The 22,132-nt window shown below is 56.8% G+C and overlaps 1 protein-coding gene across 1 annotated transcript; it reads right to left on the bottom strand.

Annotated features, from left to right (window-relative positions):
• Positions 1-9,255: 9,255 nt before the first annotated feature.
• LOC107517386 (solute carrier family 22 member 11) lies at positions 9,256-21,925 on the bottom strand. Its single transcript, XM_016158041.2, has 10 exons — positions 21,101-21,925; positions 20,160-20,263; positions 18,205-18,359; positions 17,959-18,127; positions 16,305-16,428; positions 15,245-15,360; positions 13,103-13,317; positions 11,975-12,083; positions 10,639-10,842; positions 9,256-9,438 (listed from the first exon to the last, which is right to left on the bottom strand). The coding sequence occupies exons 1-10, from the start codon at positions 21,491-21,493 to the stop codon at positions 9,378-9,380; spliced, it is 1,650 nt and encodes a 549-aa protein (XP_016013527.2). The 5' UTR covers positions 21,494-21,925; the 3' UTR covers positions 9,256-9,377.
• Positions 21,926-22,132: the final 207 nt, after the last annotated feature.

Here is a 22,132-nt window from a genome sequence, read left to right as displayed (position 1 = left end):
TGGGGACAGTGGGCACAGACGACGCGTTCAAGGAGTTTCACTCTCAGGACAGATGATGAAGTGGCCACCGAACGGGATCCGGTTTGAGCTCATTAGAGCGACGGCGGTTGCCGTAAGATGCAGACCCGCACTCACATGCATTTGGTGCAAACGCAATAGCAGTTTAGTTCTCAGTCGCGTGGAGTCTCGAGCGGGGGTTGCCGTCCTCCAAGCAGTGTCTGGGGACGCGGGTTTCTCCGCCTCCTGGCTCTGCGAGGCGTAGAGGGAGTGGAGAATCCACCCGCATTGTGACAGCTTCGCCTGGAAGGGACACACGTGGTTTCCATTCACACTCCACAGGTGAGACCAGCCACGAGGCCCCACCTGGACGGCAGGCCGGGTGGGGACGCGGCGGCTGGCTCTGTCCTGTGGTGGGGAAGCGAAGGCTACCTGGGTTCGCAGGATTGTGCCTGATGCCTGTTCTCAAGGCGGGAGGCACTACACCTTGCTTGGCGTTGATGTAAGTCCCCGGTGGCAGGAGCGGGGTTATTTGCGGGAGCAGAGTCCCTGATTGAGGGAGGGGATAGGATCCAGAGCGCGGATCTGGCACTTGGGGGTCCTTCCTGGCTGCAGGAGGCGAGGGGTATGTATTTAGATGTGATGTTGGGAGGACAAGAAAGGCCGGTGGACTAAGAAGCGAGGCCGGCCCTTGAGAGCGGAAGGAGAGGGCGGGGACCAGGGGCGCGGGGAGCGTTCCAGGTGGTACCACTTGTGTTTGCATCCGATTAGCAAGTGAGACCAGTCGGCCCAGTTCTGTTCCTCCAGCCACGTTCCGCTGCTCGGACCAGGCACGGAGTGGACGAGGACTTGAGCTTGGCGGGGAGGAGACGTTGCCAGGTGACGGTGACAGAGAGAGATGGGGCGGCCGAGCTGCGCAGGCGCAGGGGAATGGCCGGAACGGCGGTCAAGAGGGGAGGGAGGCCACCTCGTTCCAGAGCCACGTGGCATCATAGAATTGTCCTAGTCCAGGTATAGAGTGGGAGGCTGCTCCCAGGTATGGAGACCTGGTGGCGGGCAGTTATCTGCCTAGATTATGACTGTGGGGGGTAAGCGATGGGTGGAGAGAAGGTCAAGGAAAATAGAGGCGTGACAGTTGGGTCAAAAGAGATGAGGGAAGTGCCTTAGAAAGGCTTGGCGCCCCTGCCCGGAACCGGCCGTAGGGAATGTCAGGTGTTAGTAATGGTGGAATGCATGATTCTGAGAGCGGCCACAGGCAAGCTGTTTGTCAACATGGTAGGGTTTTTTTTTTTGGGGGGGGGGACCTGGGGGTGCGCTGCATGTGGACATCTCTCTGGCTGGATCATCATTCCTCCCAGCCCCAGTGTCCTATGGTGACAGCAGCTGCCTCTGGTCCCGGGCCAGGCAGGAGAAAGGCCGGCAGGCGCGCCCACTGTCAATGACTCAGCCAACTCCCCGGGTGGCCAGCAGGACTGGCTGAACCCAGGTGGAGAGCCGAAGGAGGTGGCAGCCACAGCCAGCTCTGTTCGTTCATGCCTCTGGGGTCCCCAGAACCTGGGCCACAGTATTAATGTAGCATCCGCTCTTCCTGTCAGTGATCTCCGTGGGCTGGTTCTCTGCGGGAGGATGCCCTGGGCTGCCCCTTGGAAGGCGTCTGCCAGCCTCCCTACCACTTCGGAGACAAGTCCAAGGCCCTGAACACTCGCTCCTCACCCAGACCGCCCTCAAAGCCACCGCTTTGCTGCCTTCTTCATGCGGTCAGGGGCTCAGCCCCAGAAAGCACTGACTTTCCTGGAAGGCCCCGTGCCTCCTCTTCCTCGTTTGCTGCTTCTATCTGAGGTCCATTGCCGCCACCCAAACCCACCTCTCCCTGCAAGCTTCTCCCTCTCCCTTTCCTGCACACCTCCAAACAGCCCCACCCACTGGAGGAGCCTGGAGCTCTTCCCTCTGTCAAGGCATCCTAAGGGCCGGCTCTGACTCATCACGTCCCTGGCCGTGACCAAAGCAAGATCTGGCACGCAGACCGAGGCTCAGGTAGGGCAGGGGAGAGGCCATGTGGGTTTCATAGTCTCTGTTTGAATACAGGCTCCTGGGCTATTGATTTCCTCAGGTGTAAAATGGGCATCATAGACCCGCTCTGCGACGTTGTGTTCAGGACAAGAAGTCAGGGCTGTCTGAATGTCATCACCTTCTCTGGTCACAATTAGAGCCCCTGATACCAACTCCTTCTCCAGAACCTTTGAAGATGTGGTCTCTTGGGTGTTACTTGTTCCAAACTGCTGTTCTGGGAAGTTCTGAAAGGCTGGGCCACCGCCTTCCTGGGAAAACACAGTGGCCCTCCTCCTCATCAGTACCAGACGCGCCTGCCCCAAATGTGGCCACAGGCTCAACTCAGAACTTCCCAAAGAACAGCTGAGGGGTATCTCAGCGCTTTGTGATGATGATAGTGACGGTGATGGTGACGGTGATGGTGATGATTATACCTAATGGTCATTGCGTCTTTATTACATGTTGGGCATGATTCTGAGTTCTCTCCTTATATTAATTCATTTAATCCTTCCAACAACCCTTCCAATTATATATACCATTCTTATACCCTTTTTACGTATGTGGAAACTGAGGCTCAGAGAGGTGAATCTAGGTCACACAGTTACTCTGTGACAGAATCAGGACTCCAGCCTAGGTCAGGACAGCTCCAATATCTATGCTTTTAACTTCCGAGGTCGGCCGAGGGCTTTTGATAGCCAAGGAGGATGCCGAGAGGCCAGCGAAAGCTGCAAGACAGACCTCCCGCCTCGGCACCTGGCCCCTCTTCACTCTCGCTAGGGTCCTGCTGCCCTCAGATCAGCGGCCCCTTCCCTCATGTCCTTTCTTCCTTGAACCCCAAGGCTCCTTTCCCCTAGCACCTCCCCGGAGGGCACCCCGAATCAACCTCTGTCACAGCCCCTCGGGGTCCAAAGCAGAGATCTCTGTACTTCCTGCTGCTGCCTGCTCGGCCTCCTCTCCCCCTGGACCAGATTCTAACTTTACCTTTGTGTGGCCAAAAGGCCCAGGCAAAGGTTTGCCCTGACAGAAAAGCAGCCTTCTTCCCTTCCTTGCCCCCCAAGCTAACTTCTGGAGGTTCCCATCTCTACCTCTGCCGCACTGCATGTGGCACCCGCCTGGTACCCAGGAGGCATCATCAGCAGACCCTGCTTCCTTCCCTGGCATCGCTCCAGAGAAGTCATAGGCTTTGTCAAAATGCGTCTTCCTGTGGTCTTCCTGCCGACCCCTGGGAACAGGTGGGGCCCGGCCACCTGCATGGACCTGCTGCCCACGCAGAGCCCGCACGGCGAGGGGGCAGCTTTGGGCTGCTGGCTCGGCACCATCTCAGGCAGGTGGCCAAGGCTTGGGGGCGACTATATCATTGATTTAATTGGCTCCCTTGCGCCGCCTGACTACAGCCGCTGTGCATTTCGGCTTCCCCGGGAGCCCCTGGCCCCAGGTGCCTCTGGCCCATGGAACGAATCTGCTCTAAGTAGGTCAAGGAGAACGCTGGGCAGCCAGGCTCCGGCTCCTTCCTTTTCATGTGCCTGGCGGCTCCTGCGAGTCTAGTCTTCCTTCACCAAAGGGACTTTGCTCTCCTTGCTGTGTCAAAAGATATTTCATGTTAAAATTCAATGGAGAGATGTTAACCAGCCGTCAGAACCAGGCTCGTCAGAGGGTGAGCCGCTCCAGCAGGCTGAACCTTGCCCCGCTCCGCGAGGGTCTTGCCCACAGCGGGCAGCAAGCAGCTGGCACATTTTAACAAGGACGAGTGCAAATACTGCCCCAGCCCCCAGCCCCCATGCCATTTCTCTGGGGCCTGCGCCTCAGGGTCCCTCTTCCGGGGGTCCAGGCCCAGCTGCTGGTCCCCACGGTTCTCGGCCTTTCCCTGACGATCCCAGCATCCTTACTGAACGAGGCATATGCTGGTCGCGCCGTACTCTCAGGCGCGCCCAGTCCTCTGCAGAAAGAGGTCCCTTTTTGGTTTTGTGAGTTGCAACCTATCGTTAAGAGGAGAGATTTTACGTGGATGCAAGGACAAGCCTGGGAAGGCATGACATGGATTTTTGCAAAATCCCTCTTGCTTTACCGGAAAACACAGTGGCGGGATTTGGGCAGCAGCATGCAAACACACTGCGACCAGGAGCTTTCTTTTCTGCTTCTGTGGATGAGAAGCACACAGCCTGAGATCAGGGTAGCGGCGGTTGTAATGAACCCACGATTTCCCTGAAAGGAGAGGCGGGGTGGCCCGAGGGTTATGCGTTCCAAGCTGTGTGCCTTCGGGAGAGGTGCTTAACCTCTCTGTGCTACGGCTTCCTGTATAAGAGGGACGATAATAATCCTGATCTTATTATAAAGCTCTTGTGAGGACTGAATGGGTTTATTATGTATGTGACTTAGGACGGTCCCTGGCAAGCAGTGAATGGCTAATATCAATGTTATCATCATCATCATCATCGTTTATTAGCGAGGACTGTGGGAGACACTGGAGAACCCCTGGCGGCTGACTTGAGAAGAAATTATGGGAGCGGGGGAGGGGGATGGCAGGGTCTGGCAGGGTCAGATCAGCAGGGACAGATGTCGTTTGAAGGACAAGTGCCAAACTGTACGGCACGGTGTGAGACTAATGTAAATCAGGATCAAAATGCAATTCATCTTTCCACACACGGCTAATGTTCGCTTGGTGGTTTTAACAAAGAACTCTTTATTTTTTGAGCAAAAACACCAGTAATGTGGATGTCGCGGGGCTGGGCCTTCGGGCTCACTCCCCATCCACCACGCTGTCTGAGCGAAATGCAGGAGGATTTGGGGAGGAGGCGGAGAGTGGGGCTTCCTGGCTCCTGGTTACCTCCGGTCCCCACAGGAGCCCGCCTGCCATGGGGCTTGTGACTCTTCTGTATTCTATCCTGTGTGGATCCGTAACCTGGAAACCTTTATTTACACAGACACGCATGGGTGTTTACATGCATGCATGTACACACATGTACGCGTGCCTGTGCGCACACACACGTGCAGCATTTGCCTACGTCCTCAAGGTTCGGGGAGAGAGAGGGCGCGTTTGCTGCAGCCACAGGAGTAGCCATGCCCGACGGAACTGGACAGCTTCACTTGCGGCTGCCTCGGGCCTCTGGGGTCACCAGGCAGCCCCCGCCCACCTTCTCTCCCCAGGGGTCGGCCCCTTCCGTCCTCTCGCCTTCCCCGTGTGGCCCGGCCGAGGGGTTTTCCTGAGCCAGGGCAGTTGCATTCGTGAGAGGAAGTCCATTCTCAGCTCTTGGGACGGCACATGCTATGTATCACCGGCTGGAAAACCACGGTGCCCCATGAGACACCTCCTTGGGGACCCAGGAGGGCATGTGGCCCCTCCAGCCTCCCGCCACCCCCAAGTCGAGTCGCATCGAGCCTCGCTCAACCTCTTCTCACTTAGAACAGACCACGGGCCTCGGCGACCTGGCCCGGCCACTTGTGTGACCTCTTGTCCCCACACTCATGCCCACGGGCTGTACTGGCCTCCTGCAGAGCACATGTGGCAGGGGGGACTGTGCTGGGAGCTGTCCCCCACCAAGCCGTGTGGCTCCAGGCTGGCTTTCAAGCTTAAGAAACGTGTAAAGGGTTGAAAAGGAGCAAAGCACGGCCACAGGCATCGACAATAAGGGTGCGTCGCAAATACGTGATCCGGGGTCGGAAGAAGGAAGTGGCGATTCCGCGCTGGCGTCACTAGGAGCGTGTCGTCGAGGGATGTGCAAGTTTTCCATTAATGAGGAAAACGGGAGGATGGGGGGCAGCGGTCGGCCTGGGTGGGGCGCCCACACGGGGGCTTCCACGAACTGGCGAGGCTCTATTCGTAAGCACATGGGCATTGTTTAATCATTACGTTTAAATCTGGCTACGGTTTTCCGGAGGAAAATCGACTGCACATATTGAAGCGTGTAATTTAGTGGGATTCGACATACGTTCACACCTGCGAAGCCGTCTCCGTCATCAAGATGCCCGACTCCTCTACTCCGCCACCGCCGCGAAGTTCCCCCGTCTCGCCTTTGAAATCCCTGCTTCCCGCCACCCCCCTCCCCGCCCCCCCCGACCCGGGTGGCGGACAACCACTGATCTGCCTCAGTCTGCTGTAGTCTGCATTTTCTAGATTTTATGCAAACATATGAATGTTATGTAAATTGCACAGATAGACCGAGATTTGTTTACCCGCTCACCTGCGGATTGACATCGGGGGTGGTTCCAGCTTTCGCGAATTGCAGATGGAGCTGCGACGAACACACGCGTGCAAGTCTTTGTACGGCACACGCTCCCGTTCCTTTAATAAATACCTAGAAGCAGAATGGCCGGGTCGGACGGTACCGTGGTCAGCCTACGTATAGCTTTTTAAGAAACCATCCCACTGTCTTCCGAAGCCTCATACTGTTTTGCAGTCCCACGGTTGCTCCACGTTCCCGTCAACACTTGGTCCTTTGAACTTGTTGCCGTTCGAGTGGGAGCGCGGCAACATTTTGTTGTGATTTTAATTAGCATTTTTCTAATCACATTGATCATCTTTTCATGTGCCTGTTGGTCATCCATCTATCCTCTTTTGTGAAGTATCCGTTCAAACCATTTGCCTGTTTGTAAAATTGGATCGTCTTATTTTATCGCTGAGTGGTAAATATTCTTTATATATTCTAGGCAGAAGTCCTTTGTCAGATACAGAGTTTTCAATTATTGTTTTCCAAGTTTGTGGCTTGCTTTTCCATTTTTGTTCATATTTTTGTGTCCTATTTAAGTAATCTTTGCCAAACCCAAGGTTGCTAAGGTTTTCTCCTGTTTTCTTCTAAAAGTTTTGCAATTTTAGCTTTTACATTTAGGTCTATGATACATTTAAAGTTAATTTTTGTATATGGTGTGAGTTAGGGCTGCGTTTCTTTTCCTTCCTTCCTTCCTTCTTTTCTCCTTCTTTCCTTCCTTTTTTTTCATATGGCTATCCAATTGTTCCAACATCATTTGTTGAAAGATTATCTTTTCCCCATTTAATTGATTTGGCACTTTGGTTGAAAATCAATTAACTTTATATACGTGGCTCTATTTCTGAACTCTCAATTCCATTATATCAAACAAAAGTTGTCCTACTTTTTCTTTTTCAGAATCGATTTGGCCGATCCATAAACTTCAGGATAAGCTTATCAATTAATATGAAAAAAAAAAAAAAACCCTGCTGGCATTTGACTGGGATTGCATTGAATCTGTAAATTAATTTGTGGAGAATTGACATTTGACAACATAGTCTTGCAATCCATGAATATGGTATATCTCCCCATTTATTTAGGTAATCTTTACTCTCAACAATATTTTATAGTTTTCAGTTTATGGGTCTTGCGTTTATTTTGTTGAATTTATCCCTGGGTATCACTTTTTTCCCATGCTTTTGTTAAGTGATTTGAGACTTCCTTCTTTACTCATGTAGGCATTTAATGATATACATTTTCCTTTAATTATTGCTTTAGCTTCATCCCACAAACTGGTATGTTATTTAGAGTTGTTTTCACCCAGTCCAAAATATTTTCTAATTTTCTTTGCGATTTCTTCTCTGACCTATGGGTCATTTAGAAGTGTGTTCTTTAGTTTGAAAGCATTTTCTAGATATTTCTCTGTTTTCTAATTTAATTCCATGATGATTTAAGAACATACTTTGAGTGATTTGAATCCTTTTAAATTTATTTCATGTGAAGGAAGGCTGGGGTACCCATAGGGGCCCGTTGGTGGCGGGGAATGTATGCGTTGTATCACAAAACACCAGAGGGTTTTAAGCAGCCAGAGGACTTGTTTTTAGTTGTGTTTACTTGGCCTGGTGTGCATCAGAGGTGAGAGAGGAGAACTGGGGTGCCCGACATGGGGAAACTTGGACTGCACTTTCTCTACGTTGTCCAAGCAGAGCGGGCAGTTGTCTACAGCATCTGGATCTCGGGGAAGGCTATAATTTTGTGACAGGGCACAGAGGAGCGTAGGTGCGGGCAAGGAGCCTGGTGTTCTGGAAAGATCCTAAGGCCAGGGTGTACCATGTGCATCTGAGTGTGCCACTCAGCCTCTCTGGGCTTCAGTTTCCTCGCCTCTCAGACAGGTGGTTAGCCTCACCGATGCCATCGTTCTGACTGCTGGGAGCACAGGGAGGGTCTCTGCAGGAATTAGGGAAAGGCGACCCCTCGGGACAGACAAATAACAAAAAGTGCCTCTTGGTATGAGGCCTGCCTAAAACTAAGGTCAAATATTATGGGCTCCTGGACACCTGGGGATGCCAGGAGAGTCTCCAATGGTCCAACCTCAAGTTTCTGCTCCTGTGGGTGAGGTCTCCCAGCCAAACAACACTTCTTGTCAAGGGGACCAGGCACAGTGCCTATTAACCCTGAGCAGTGTGTTTTGGTTTCCTGCCAACCAGTGGAATCGTTTAAATAAGCCCATCACGTCTCCCCATGGGAGCCAGGGGGCGCCCCGTCCTCTTGACCCTGCAAAGGCTCCTCCCTCAGGCGTTGGTGCGTCACTGCCCCTGAGCACACCTCCAGTGACCCCGCATGCTATGCGGTGCCGGCTCCGCCCGTAGCCCCGCCCCCCGCCCGTGAGTGCGTGTGCTGGATAAAGTGCAGTCCAGCTCATCCGCGCAGTGTCAAGTGTCCTGCGTGAGGCCGTCTCTGTAACCTCAGGGTAGGAAGCCCTTCCTCCCCAGACGGGTAAACAGGAGGCAATTTTAAAAAACCCTTTCCTGAAATGGAAAGCTAGCCTGGATTCCAGCTCCCACGTGGCTCTGGAGTGGGTCCCTTGGGGCAGGGCCCGACCTGGACACCCATACCTGGCAGCTCTGTTCTATTGGTTGGACTCTGGTCTGTGCTAAGACCCATTAGCCCTGTCACCCACCCTGGGAGGTAGGCTCCACGTTCATTCCTATTTCACAGATGAGGACTCTGTAAGTGATGAAGGAGAGATTGGAACCCAGGTCTGTCTAGACCCTGCCGTTGTCCATCCTACGATCCATTCTGGAAGTTCAGAGGTGAAAAATTTGCAGAGAGAGGTTCTGTGAAGCGGGGGCCGGGGGCCTGAGTGAAGGCAAAAAGATGGGAGCCTGGCAGGGAAGAGAGGGGACCCATGTCGTTCAGGAAGCGGGCCTGAGGGCAGCCAGGCAGGCGCCCGTGGGCTGAGCCAGGCAGGGAGTCTGACCAGGGTAGGCAGCGTGACAGACGGCCACACCGCCCACTCAGCCACAGCTGCCTGGCCCCCGCCATGCCAAACCCTCAAGGCTGCCCAAATCACTCTTTCCTCTGATCGCAGACGCACCAATTCCCTTCTCAGGGATCTTTGGCCAAAGGGGCTCCACGCAGGCGGAGTTTCTAGAACCAGGTGCTTTCTATAATGACCACCTCTTGCCGGTTGTGCCTGGTCGCTGCCAATCTAGAATAATCAACAGAGAGAGCAGTGAGGTGCGGGGACGTGGCTACGCGTTTGGAGGGCAGAACCAGGGATCGAGTCTCCTGGGAGTGTGAACTCGATGGGATTACTGGGTACCCAAAGCATAGGACAGTGCCTGAAACACAGCAGGCGCACGACGAAAGTGAATTAAGTGAAAGAGGGAATTAAGCACCCAGCATCCTTGCTTCTCGGACTGGGTGTCCTGAGGCAAGTTGCATAACCTCTGTGTCTCCATTGCCTTGACAGTGAAATCGGACGGAACAGCACTTTGCGGAGTTATTGTTTGGGTTAAATAAGATGCTCGCTAGGCACTAGCTGTTGTCATTACTATGACCATGACCTTGGCTCCTGCTCAGCGTGAGGGGTCCCCGCAAGCAGCTCGCCCCAGACACAGCAGCGAGGCTGACAGCCCTCGCGGGGGGGGCAGGCACTGTCCTTGGTGCTTCCCTATAATTACTCACTTCAACCCCAAACAACGCTGAGCCGGGCTGGATTTTTTTTGCTGCTGCTGCTGCTGTTGTTACGCTCATTTTACAAACGAGGAAGCAGAAGCATAGAGATGATTCTGGCTGTAAACTAAAGCCGAGGAATGTTCCCTCGTTTCTGTCGTCTCAAAGAACGTGAGGGGGGAGCGTGATTCCCTCCTGGAGGGGCTGGAAGAACTTGCTCCCCTGTGGCTGCGTATGCGCCTGGAGTTCTCGGTGGGAATGGTTCACTAGGGTGGCGAGGCTGTCTCTCTTTCGTGTTGGTTTTTGAAAGAGGTAAGTAACGTGCCCACACCGGTAGGGACTCAGTCCCAGGTGGTCTGGCTGCAGAGCTGGGCTCGTAGCCATTACATTGTCCCGCCTAAGGTCTGATGGCCTTCTACTCGTGAGGCCTCCAAAAAGTAAGTCGCTTCGTCTCTCTGAGGCTTCCATCAATGCGGAGAGCAATAGTCTCCCCCTGGCACGGTTGTCGTCAAGACTAAATGGTTTCAGGAACACAAGGCTCGCCACCCTCTGTGCCGCTGCCCCGAGCGTGGGGTCAGGAACTCTGAGCGAACTCGAGCCGCCAGCGCCGTCACGATGCCAAGCCCAGCCCGGCTCCTGCCCTCTCCGCCCAGCATGTCGCCCTGACCCGTGGGCTACATCCTGGCATGAGAGGAAGCCCGTTTCCACCCCCGGGTGGCCGGGGGTCACTCACTGGTTTTCCAGGTCTTGGATAGTGTCGGGGAGCGGAAAGCCCTGGGTTTCTGGGAGGAAGAGGATTGCAAGGCCGGCGATGATGGCGGCAGCGCCGTAGATGATGGGCGGCAGCAGGGGCACGGCCTGACGGGTCATCCTGATCAGAGGGCCTATCACAGCCCCCAGCCGACCTACCGACTGCAGGAAGCCGTCTGCCACCATCCTGTGGGAGGAGGGGATGGCCCAAGCCCCGGTCACCGCTGGCACTCAGTGGGGGGAACCTTACAGTGGGGGGGGGGGGCGGACAGGAGATGCCGGGGGAGGAAAGCTGGGCTGAGGGGGTTGCCCCCCTCAAGGTGTCCCCTCACACTGCCTCCTCCGCAAGAGCCCACCTAGACCCCCCATCCAGGGGCCTCTGCTCCCCAAGAACACCTAGCGTCCTTCTCGGGAACTCTCTAGGGACGGGCCCACTTTCCCTGGTCTTAGGTCATTGGGAAGCTTGCCTCGGGGCTCCTGCTGGGAGTTCCCAGCTTGGGCTTTCTATACAACATCAACAGAATCAATACGCGCACAGGACAGGACAGGACAGGACAGGACAGGACAGGACAGGACAGGACAGGACAGGAAAGGAAAGGAAAGGAAAGGAAAGGAAAGGAAAGGAAAGGAAAGGAAAGGGAAACGAAAGGAAGGCCACGAGAGGAAGGACACGCGGGTGAGTGGGTGAGAGCCATGAGAGGGGAAGCGCTGGGCTAGCCCTCGGGGGAGCTGGGGTCCTCGCCTGCCCTTCTGATCAGCAAGTCCTTCCACACTGAGTCCTTGAGCCTCAGTTTATCCAACCGTCCAAAGCGAGGGTAGTGAGTCTGACTCGAGGCCACTGGTTTTCCACCTGCGTCCCACGGAGTCCTTGGGTTATGCACAAGTAACTCCGCTGGGACGGGGAGGGGCAGTGGGGAGCAAGCGGGGGTCCCCACAGCCCCCCAGAGAGCTCTCTGTTTCCTCACCAGGGTTCTTATGAGAGTGCCTGGGCAGAGGGTCTGTGTAAGAGAGGTGTCCAGCCACAGGCCCAGAAGCCACTAGGGGCCTCCCGGGACGGCCACCTTCAGGCTGGGCTCTCAGGGAGGGCTGTTTTTGTGTGTGTGTCGGGGGCGGGGGGTGGCTGATGTGGCCTTCGGGGGAAAGAAGCTGGGCCACGTGCTCAGTTCCATGTTGACAGCTGGGTCCCCTGTTCCCTCTACTGCATATTTCAGATGCCTACCCCTCCTGGACCTCCCCACTGGCCCTCCCAGGGGAGCCCCTTCCTCTCCCGCCCCAGGGTCTGACAGCCCCTCCCAGGCTCAGCCTGCAGCCCAGCCTACCGCTGTGACGTTGGGAAGAGCCCAGACTTGTAGACAATTAAGATGGTTGAGCTCACGCCTAAACATCCTTTTCCCAGCACGGCGAAGACCAGACGCAGGGTCTGTAAGTCTGGGCAGAGGAAATGGCAAGAGTAGGAGATGCTGAGAGGGTCTCCAGCCAGCCCGTTGTGGAGGGCTGGGTCCCCCCACAGCTTCCTTGAGCTGAAAGCAGATCTCAGGCAGTGCCAGGCGGGCAGGTGGCGGGGTTGGGGGTAAGGTGCGGTGGGGAAGGGCAAGACCCCATCCAGGGCTGGGATGGGTGAGCGTGGGGGCAGCGGAAGGTAGTCCTGGAGGCCTGCCTCCTGCAGTGTAGCTGTTCGGGGCTCCTTGGGTCCTGAGGGAACCCCCCTACCCATGAGGGAGAGGGTTGTGCTGGGCCTAGGCCCGCAGCAGCAGCCCTGGGGTGCTCAGGAGCCTTCTTCCTGCCCCTCAGCCTGCCTGTGGGGACCCCCGGCATTCACAGAAAGTCGTGGGTGGATGGCAGGATCCCTCACAAGGAGGCCAAGGTCCAGGTCACACTCCAACTTCCTTGCCTTTTCCCCAGCCTCCGCCTTAAACAATAAAAGGGCCTTGGAGAGGCTCTCTAGGGCGTTACAGCCTCCTTCAGAGAGAAAGGAGTAAGACAAAGGCCCTTGGCAGCCGCCCCACACAGGAAGCCTCTTGCTTCTGGGAAGAAAACGCCACTCGCACTCAGCTGGGCGCCTTCCCCGCCTCACTTTCAGCCACCTAAGGCCGGTCTCAGCCTTCCAGATCTTCCGCTGCAGGCTCCAGCCTCCAGCCCTGCAGTCTGGTCCAAGCCCTGGCCCTGTCACTCGCCAGCTCAGGGATCTTGGGCACATGACTCTCCCACTCCGAACCTCAATTTCCTCAGGAAAATGGGCAGAGACTCTTTGGGGTTTGGACTCCTGAGATGACGAGGCAGAGGTTGTGATGCTAACAGATTTAGCAGAGCTGGGACAAGGGGCCACCTGTCCTTGGGGCCAGGGGAGGGGAGGAGGCCAGGGTGGCGAGTGCAGTGGGGTGGGCAGGGAAGCAAAGGCCCCAAGCCGCCAGTCTCTCAGCCTCCCTCTCCCTCAGCCCTGGCTTCACCTTGTGGGACCAGAACGTTGGCCAGGATGCAGAGGCCAGCCGCGGCCGTGAAGGTGGTCAGGGCCTTGCGGCAGCCAAAGAACCTGAGCAAGAAGCTGCAGGTGGACCGGCCCAGGACGTCCACAGTCCCGAAGAGGACCTGGAGCAGGAAGATGTCGTTCCCCAGGCTCTGCAGGTCCAACATCAGCCCGTAGTAGGAGATCAAGATGCAGACGCTGCAGGGCAAGGCCAGAGGTCAGATCTCTGCCCCACAGGGGCCGGGCATGCCTGCGGCTCCCGGTCCACATAAAATGCCCCAGCAGGACATAGCCAACCCTGAGCTTGCCGCTGCATCAGCCTGGGAAGCCTGTTAAAAGTGGGTCGGGCTGTCCCAGAAAAGGGCCTTGGGCGGAGGCCACGACCCATGGCCTGACCCGCCTGGCAGCGGGGGCCGGGGGGGGGGGGGCGGGGGGCTCTGGGTTGCAGCTCAGTTCTCTGGCTTTGTTTTCAAAACCATGTCTGGCTCGGCCAGAGCCAGAACCAGGGCTGGTCTCCACCCCTCTCTGGATGCTGGCTTCTTTGTCTTGAAAGATGGGATTCATGACAGAATGGAGTCTGTGGAGGATGCTGGGCTGAGCTGTCTCTCCTTCAGGGTAGAAAGGCTTATTCTAAGCCCCTTGGGGGGTCTGCCCCTCAGCTGAGGAGAGCACTCCATGACAGGCCTACATGGCCACAGGAACTACTCAGAAGGGCCACCCAGCTCCCAGCTCCTCAGGGTGGGCTGGAGCTTTGCTGTGAATGCTTCATAGGACTCCTCCCCTGCCCCTTCCTGCTTCCCCCCCCTTCCCCCCCCCCCCCGCCCCAGGAGTTGATCTCAAGAGCCCTCTCCAGGGAACTTCTTGCCCACTGACCTCCACCTTAGTCTGCTTCCTGAGGACCCCAGCCACGGGGTCCCGAGCAGACAAATTGATGGTACCTAAATGTCCACCGTTCAGAGATGAAATCAGGATCCATTAAATGAAGTTCTTCTCCACCATTTTTCAAATCCGTCCGCATCCCAGCCTCACCTGGGACGCTCAGCCCAGCCCCCCCGCAGCGTCGCCTGGCGGCTGCCCTCAGTGACATCCGTCACCAACGCCCCCAGAGTCAAGCTGAGTCCTGGCAGAAACCACAGTGCTTCCTGAACTCTGTGAAGGTGACAGGGACTGTGGCAGAGGCTGACGCGCCGGGGTCTAGAGTCCCAGCTGGCATCCACTGGGTTAACAGCCGAAGATAAGAAAACTCAGTGGGTTAGCTGCCTCACAGCCTGCGATTTGAATTACAAAGGATGCAGAGCCGCCCCAGAGAGAACCCAGGAAGCCTCAAAGGCGGTGGGAAGAATGACCCTGGATGTTCCCGGCAGGGGGCGCTCCTTCTAATTTGTCAGAAACTTAAGTCAAAAAAAAAAAACCCCCAAACCCCACAAGCATTCCTCTGTTCTAAGATGTAGCAACTGTTTGCCGTTATAACCCGTATGTGGTTAAGCATAGCATAAAATAAATGTTTTCCTAATCGTCAGTTTTATTTCAAGATAAGTCCCAATCAAATCTGATTCTTGCTTTTCAGTATGTTCTTTTGGAAGTCACTTTAAGTGCATTCATTTTATTAAGAAGCCTTTTCTTGGTCCTGGGAGCCCTTGGGCGCCAGGACAGGGCCCCCAGGGGTGGGGTGAGGATTCCATGCTCCATGTGGGGCCTGGCAGGTGACATCTGGGGGAAGAGTTAGCTTAGCCTGGGTTCAGATGCCTGCTCATCATCTTGGGCAAGTTACTGGCCCTGCTGGGCCCTGTCTGTACGTAGGGGAGTAAATGAACTTACCGCGTGGGGTTGCTCAGAGGGGTAAGCAGGTGGTCCCACACACTTAGCCCTCCGGGAGTGTGGCCATTGGGGTGTGTCCCAGGCTGCCACACAGTGGTCCTCTCCAGCCACTGCTGGGTGTTTAGCTCTCGGGCAAGGCGTGACCCAGCCCTACCCTCCAGCTGGCTTCCTGTCCCAGCCAGCTCCAGACCACGTCCTCCTGGGGGAGCTGCCTGCCCCAGCCAGAAATGCACCCCACAAGGCTACCAGGGGCTCCGCCCACCCAGCCTCCCTGCTCCCTCCCCCACAGGAGCCATGATAGGGATACCTTGCTATGGCTAAATACATAGTTCTCAGGCGGAGGATGGGCACACGGAACAGGTCCAGCATGGAATGTTGGGACTTCGTGGAGGCCAGCTCTTCCTTCATGCTGTACAGCACCACCTCCGGGGAGAACAGGGCCACAGTGAGAGTTGGGGCAGTGGCCTCGCCCTACCGCCGTGCCAGGGAATGGTGTCCAGAGTGGTGGGGGAGCCTGCAGGGGGAGGGCGGGGCAGGGGCAGGCCTGGCCCTCTGAACTGCAGGCTGCAGGATGCTCTCGGCGGTTACTGCGCAAAGTCCCACCACCCGTTCTCATGCCACAAGACTGGCATCAGGGCATGCCCGCTCTAGCCACACTGCATCCCAAGTGTCCATCCAGGCTCCTCCTGGACCTCTGGGCCCTGCCAGCCCTATGCGCAGTTCAGTCCTAGTCAGCTCTAGCTTGCCTCCTCCTGGAAGCCTTCCCTGATCCTCCCGCCCAGGGGGCTCTACGTCTTCTAGCCTCTGGCCACACATCCTCCTCCCACTTCTACTTCCTTGAAACAGCTGCCTTCAAATAAGAACTTCCTGTTTCCCCAAATATACTGAGAAGCCCTGTGAGGTGGGCTGCACTGTGTATGTGGATTAAGCCGGTGCGTGGCGGCCGTGGAAGTGTGGGTTTGCTGTTGACCACAGCTGCATCGTGGTCGGTGGTGGGGCCGATGACAATGACGGCGGTGAAGGTGACGGCAGCCGCGGTGGCGCCGATGCTGGCGGGGGTGGGGGTGCGGACAGTCGTGATGCTCTTGGTGATGGTGCCGATGTTAGGGGTGTCACGGTTGGTGGTGTTTGTGTAGTGATGAGGGCGGGTAGGGTGGAGGTGCTGGTGCTGGTGACGGGGGTCCTGATGGTGGCGATGAGGACGGTGACGGTAACGGTGACGCCGGTGTTCCGTGCCGAGGGCGATGGCGTCGGCGGCGTTCACGGAGGTGCCGGTGAGGTGGGGAGTGGCGATCCTGAGGATCCACAAGTGGACGCCCTTCCTCGGTCCCATCCCACACTCTGGGTCACAAACAGCAGCGTCTCACCTCTATGGTCAGCGTCTTTTCGACTTCCTTGTGGCCGTTCAGCCGGGCTATCTTTTTGAGTTCCTGGAGTGCTCGGTCTGGTTTGCCCTTCATAATTAGCCACCGCGCAGACTCCGGCACCCACCTGGTAGAGAAACAGGTGCTTGGCTGGGCCTTTGCTTTTTTTTGTGGGTGCTGGGTACGCCCCCGTCCCGCCACGGTCAGGGGTGCGAGGTGGTGGGCAGCAGACCCCCCCGCCGCCCCAGCTGGAAGGGGAGCAAGGAGGAGGCGACCACGTCTCCCTGTGCACACAGAAAACTCACAACATGCTGAATTAAAAGAAAACACCCACATATGAAACATCCCCAGGCAGAACGGGATGGTTTTCTAAACTAATCTGCTTCTTCCCAGCCTCAGGGCAGATGGGCAAGAAAAGGGTCCCCCTGGAGAAAGGGACAGAATTTTCCCAGCCCATAGGATCTCAGCCCTGTTTGTAAAGAAGCTAAGAAAGACTTCTGGAGGCAGTTTGACAGACAGCGGGTTAAAAGAGTCAGCCCGCCTGGGTTCAAATCCTGCCTCTGGCGCTCACTGGCTGTGTGGCCTTGGGCAAGTCACTGAACCTCTCTGGGGCTTCAGTCCCTCATCTGAAAATGGTGGTGACAATATCATCTTCCTCTTTAGAGGAAGTGTTAATACACATCCAGTGTTACTGACAGAATCTAGGGCATACCTCATCAGTGTGACCGGGGCGGATTAATTAGTGTAATTACCACTGTCTTCCTCCAGGTTTACTGATCAGGTTTATACAGTAAAACTCCATGTGGTCAGTGGCTTTATTTGCCGATTGTATCCCCAGTGCCTAAAACCATGTCTGGCATGGGGCAGGAGTGTCATAAATATCTGAGAAGGAATGAAGGAGCCCTTGTGATTCTCTACCTCACTGGTCCCCAATCTTTCTGGCAGCAGGAGCCGGGGGTCCTGTGGGAACCTAACGCCTGAGGCTCTGAGGCGGAGCTGAGGCGGTGATGCTGGCGCTGGGGAGCCGGCGAAAACGCAGAGGAAGCTTCGCTCGCTCGTTGACCTCCTGACGTGCGGCCTAGTTCCTAACAGGCCACGGACCGGGGATTGGGGACCCCTGCTCTACACCCCACAGTAGACTTACCTGGGCCCAGGTGAGCTCAACTCTGACTCACATGACTCACATGTGGACGTGAATTTGTGTTTGTTTCTCCAGGGTCTCTTCCTCCGGCCCCCACCCAAGGAGGTATTTCCAAACCTCAGAGAGTTTCGTAGTGACCAAGGTAAGAGTGACGACAACATCTTTCCACATCCAATGCTGGTCCTCCCTGACTGGAACTGCCCATGGACCCCACAAGTGATGTGGGTGTGAGGCTGGAAAGCGGCGGGGAGCTGGTGCCAATGTGGGGGCGGGGGGCGGGGGACAGTGCCCTCCGCTGCAGGCCCAGAGGCCAGTGGGCTCAGAACTCTGGCTGAAATGCCCATCCTGGAACTCCGAGTCACCAAACTGTGTCCCCGGCAAGGTCTCCGTTCCCGTCACTGCTTTGCACTGCTCTTGGCATCTCGGGGCCTGCGGCCAGCCAGGGGGGTGGGGGGAGGGGGGCCCTCCCTTCCAGAGATATTTGCCCCGAGGGAAAATGCCCCGCCCTTCACCAACCAGCAGATCAGGAAGAAGGCAAAGAAGGGGATCGACAGGGTCAGACTGAGGGTTCGCCAGTCTCGCAGGGCGAAGGCCAGACCGCCCAGGACCACCTGGCCTAAGCTGTAGGTACATCCCATAATCGTGATGACGACATTCACCCATCCGGTTGGGTTCCACTCCACCACTGAAAGGCAGAGGCGTGCAGCTGAGGGCCACACACAGTGGCCTGGGAGCCCGTCTTCCCGACCCGCCGTGACTCACAGAGTGTTGTTGCAGTCAGGATGATGCCAGACAATCCCAAAGCACTCAAGAACCGGAGGGCACAATAGACGAGGAAATTGGGGGCAAAGACAGTGCTGCTGTTGGCCACGGCCACGTGCAGGCAGCACCAGAGCAGTAACAGCTTCCGCCCAAACCTGTTGGAGGAGGCAAGCACAGTGGGGGCCTGGAGCAGGCTCCTGGGGACTTCAACAGAGCCGAGGAGGCTGCTGGAGCCCCGCACGGTGCCCGCGCCTCAGGGCGGGCAGCACCTCCCAGGAGCACGAGCCGCGGGTGTCTGTCGTGACAATGCTCTCAGAGGGCGGGCGTAGCCTCGTGGTCAAGGATGGGCTTTGGCATCAGACGCCCGGGTTTGAGTCCGTGCGGCCCTTCCTGGGTAACCTTGAGCACGCAAGTCAGCGTCTCCGAGACGCAGTTTCCCTGTCTACAAAACAGCAGTGCTCATGACAACGTGCCCGAAAGGGTTGTTGCGAAAATCAAGACGCTGAGCGAGGGACCGTGTGGCCAGGAGTCGGGGCACGAGTGTCCTTTAGGCATCCAGCCAGCCAGCTGCACGCCTGGGGCTGCGCATGGTGACAGGAGCTCCCAGGAGACGCCCCGAGGGCCCTCAGCCCGGGGCCGCATTCTCACTGTGCTGCTGCCTGCCGGGGCCCGCTTAGCCTGAACCACCGCCCGCGTCTAGCTCAGTACGTGTTGGTCCTGTCCTAGGGCTGTGGGCCAACCTTGGCCCTGACTATCTGAGCAGTACCCGGGAGCAAGGGTACACAGCCCAGACCCAGGGCGAGGATCAAGGACACACAGAAGGTCACATGGCCCAGACCCGGGGTGAGGAGCAAAGAAACACAGCCCAGACCTGGGTGACGCGCAGACCGATTGCTTCCTGTGTGGTGGCCCCTGGGGAACCAGCGATGGCTGCGGGCGGCCAGGTCTCTGAAAACGCTGGACCATGTCCCTCCCTGCCGCTCGGGCTCCCTGCCACGCTCAGGATAATCTAAGGCCCACAGATAACTGCAGCTCGCGGGGCAGCACTGTGCCAGGCTCTAGCCCAAGCTATGCAGGCAACTGACCCATTTAAGTATCATAACAACCCCACGGGGAAGTGCCAGGGTTCCCATTGATGGGAGAAAACTGAGGCACAGAGTAGCAGCCAACTTGCCTGTGAAGAAGCGAGGGTGCTGAAGGCAGGGATTGGGACCCCAGAGCCCGCCCTGCCCGGAGAAGTTGGGGAGCCACCCAGCCATCCGTGGCACCGCGACCCGGGCCCCCTGCCTTCTCAGAGGTGCGCCTGGCGGGGACACATGATAAACGAGAGAGTGGGTGCCATCGGAGCGAGGTGCTATGACGAGGGAGGAGAGACTGGACCACAGCCATCTGCTAGGCCGGGGGCAGGGTCTCCAGCTCCTGTGGCCTGGAAGGCTCTCTGAGGAAGTGGCCCGGGGGCTCAGGGCTGCAGGCTGGGCCCACAGTGGTCCTCAGGGCAAACTTGCAGGTGAGATGCCTGGCCCAGGAGGGGCTCGGGGAGGAGGGGGCGGGGAGGAATGGGGAGGAAGGAAGGGGAAGAAGGGGAAGGGGTATTGGTATTTCATAGTATGTCATATACTTGGAGTTTAAAACAAGGAGGCTCTGTTTCTCCCTCTCTGAGGACAGAGGGCATTGTGCAGCATCTGGCACATAGTAGGTACCCCATAAGTGTTGGTACAAATAGCTGAAGGACAGAGAGCAATAGTGCTCAGGGCGATTTCTCACAGTAAGTACAGCTTAGGCCGCTGTTGGGTTCTTGGCTGTCAATGCCCTCTGGGGACGTGGGACTCATGTCCACACCCTGAACCAAGGGAGCCGCCTCTTTTAGGGAACATAGACACTCGTGTGACATTTCTGTATCTGTCCCCATAATGCTGGTTCTGCCCTGAAGGAGCTGGGAGGGGAGGAGCACTCACCAGTAGGAGAGCAGGCCCCAGACTGCGAACCCCAACAGGATACCGGCCATGAAGATGGCCTGGCCCATGGGCTTCAGGTTTTGTCTGGCGCACACCAGGCCCCACTGGAAGAGAAGGAGCGTGTGACAGCCTGGCTCGGGGCACGTGGACTGTGGCGCCAGGTTGGGCGTTCCCAGCCCGGAACACCTGGTCTGCCCGGATCCTGCGGATTTGGCCATCCACGATGGGGTCCCCAGACGTCTAGGGCCAGGCGACAGAGAGGGAGGGCAAGTGCTGGCCGCTGGCCTCTGTTCGCAGCCAGCAGCATGGCATAAATGGGTCAGAGCTTTGCGTCTGACAACTGACAACGTGATGGCCACTGCCACTGATGGCGGTGGGCCCCGGCGCTGGCGATGGAGCCTCCGGCAGTGGGCGGCGCTGCTGGCGATGGAGCCTCAGGCGGGAATTCTAACTCTGCGGATCACTGATTACAGGTCCCTCCCCCTGCACTGTGGCTGCGTGTCCCGAGGTAAGTTACTTAACGCTCTGAGCTTTGAGCTTCAAGCTTCGATTTCGTCCTTTATTACATGAGGACAATCACAAGACCCACCCCGTAAGATTGTAGTGAGATTGTGACTACAGAGAAAGCATTTGAACGGTGCCTGTCCCGAAAAGGAGAAAAGGTGAAGGCTCGCTCTGTGGTCATTACTGGTTTAAACGGTGACTGATTCTGAATCTGCCGGCAGAATGTAAAATGCTGGAGGCTCCCTGTTAACCCTGGAACTCTTGTCCCAGACCAGAACCCAGGCCACCGCAGGCAGCTGGTAATGCATGTTTACGGAGTAGCATATCATTTCATAGCGGTGATGGAGGCGATTTGACCCCCTCACCATGGGCGGACGGCAGCCGCTGGGGCGCCAAGAAGGAGGACAGCTGCGGGGTTGGTTGGGGAAGGCCCTTACCTCAGCCACGATGGTGGAGGTGAAGATGCTGCGGTTGTAGACCCAGCCATCCAAGCACGGCTCCGTGGCGGCCTTGCTCCAGTGGGCGGCTGTGGCGTTGGGCTCCAGGAGCTGCCACTGAGGTTGGCGGAAGCGGAGACACTGGTCAGGCTCATCGTTGGGGCCTAGTGGGATGGAGATGGCCAGGAGAGCCTCAAGAGTGAGGTTTGTGGGGACCTCAGAGCCATTGTCCAGCATGCGCACCCAGCAGCGGTGGCCAGGAGTAGCGACCAAGAAGACATCCATAAGGATTTGGGCCGGTATTATGAGGGTGATGACGAAGCAGCTGCTTATCAGCAGGCACTGGAATAAGCCCATGCCCCCAGCTTGCTCCAGGAGCTCAGAGAATGCCATGGCTGGAGCGGCTGGTGCCTGGGGCGTGTCTCCTCGGGGCCGAAGCGTCCGTCAGTTGAGTGTCCGGCCTACTGCGGGGAACTGCGGGCAAGCGCAGGACCCGGGCCACTGGAACTGCCCTCGCTCACCTCTCTGGCTGGGTGAGCTTGGGCAGCTGTCCAGAAACGCTTCAAGTCAGTCCTGAGATGATCCAGCTGCTTCCAAGGGGTGACGGTGGGAACATCCAACCACTCTGCAGAGGGGACACGAGGGGGGGGGCAAAGCTCACTGCGCCCAGGCTGCCTAGCTCTATAGCACCAAGAGTGAAAGGGCAAGTCGATTTTTAAAAAAATAATAAGATGCACTGTTGTGCTGTTACTGAATTACAGTTGCGGAGAAAATACGGGGAGGCCATCCCTTCATCGCCTCGATTAAAGTTTAATCTCAGGATGGGCTCCTGGGGGAAAAAGGCAGGTTTGGCCAGCTTATCGCATTTCTAAATCTTAAACCTTCAGAACCTGACACACGTGGCCTTTGAAATCAGGGAACCTTTGGCCTTTGAAATCAGGGAACCTTTGGCCTTTGAAATCAGGGAACCATTGGCCTAGCCCCTACTCACACTGGACAATTTCGGTCCCTTTTGCTAAAGCGCAGAGGTGA

The sequence above is a fragment of the Rousettus aegyptiacus genome, unplaced genomic scaffold (genome assembly GCF_014176215.1).
Source record: "Rousettus aegyptiacus isolate mRouAeg1 unplaced genomic scaffold, mRouAeg1.p scaffold_m13_p_5, whole genome shotgun sequence".
In the NCBI taxonomy this organism is placed as follows: Eukaryota; Metazoa; Chordata; class Mammalia; order Chiroptera; family Pteropodidae; genus Rousettus; species Rousettus aegyptiacus.
Note: the sequence above shows the minus strand (reverse complement) of the source record. Positions and strands in the feature narration are given on the sequence as shown.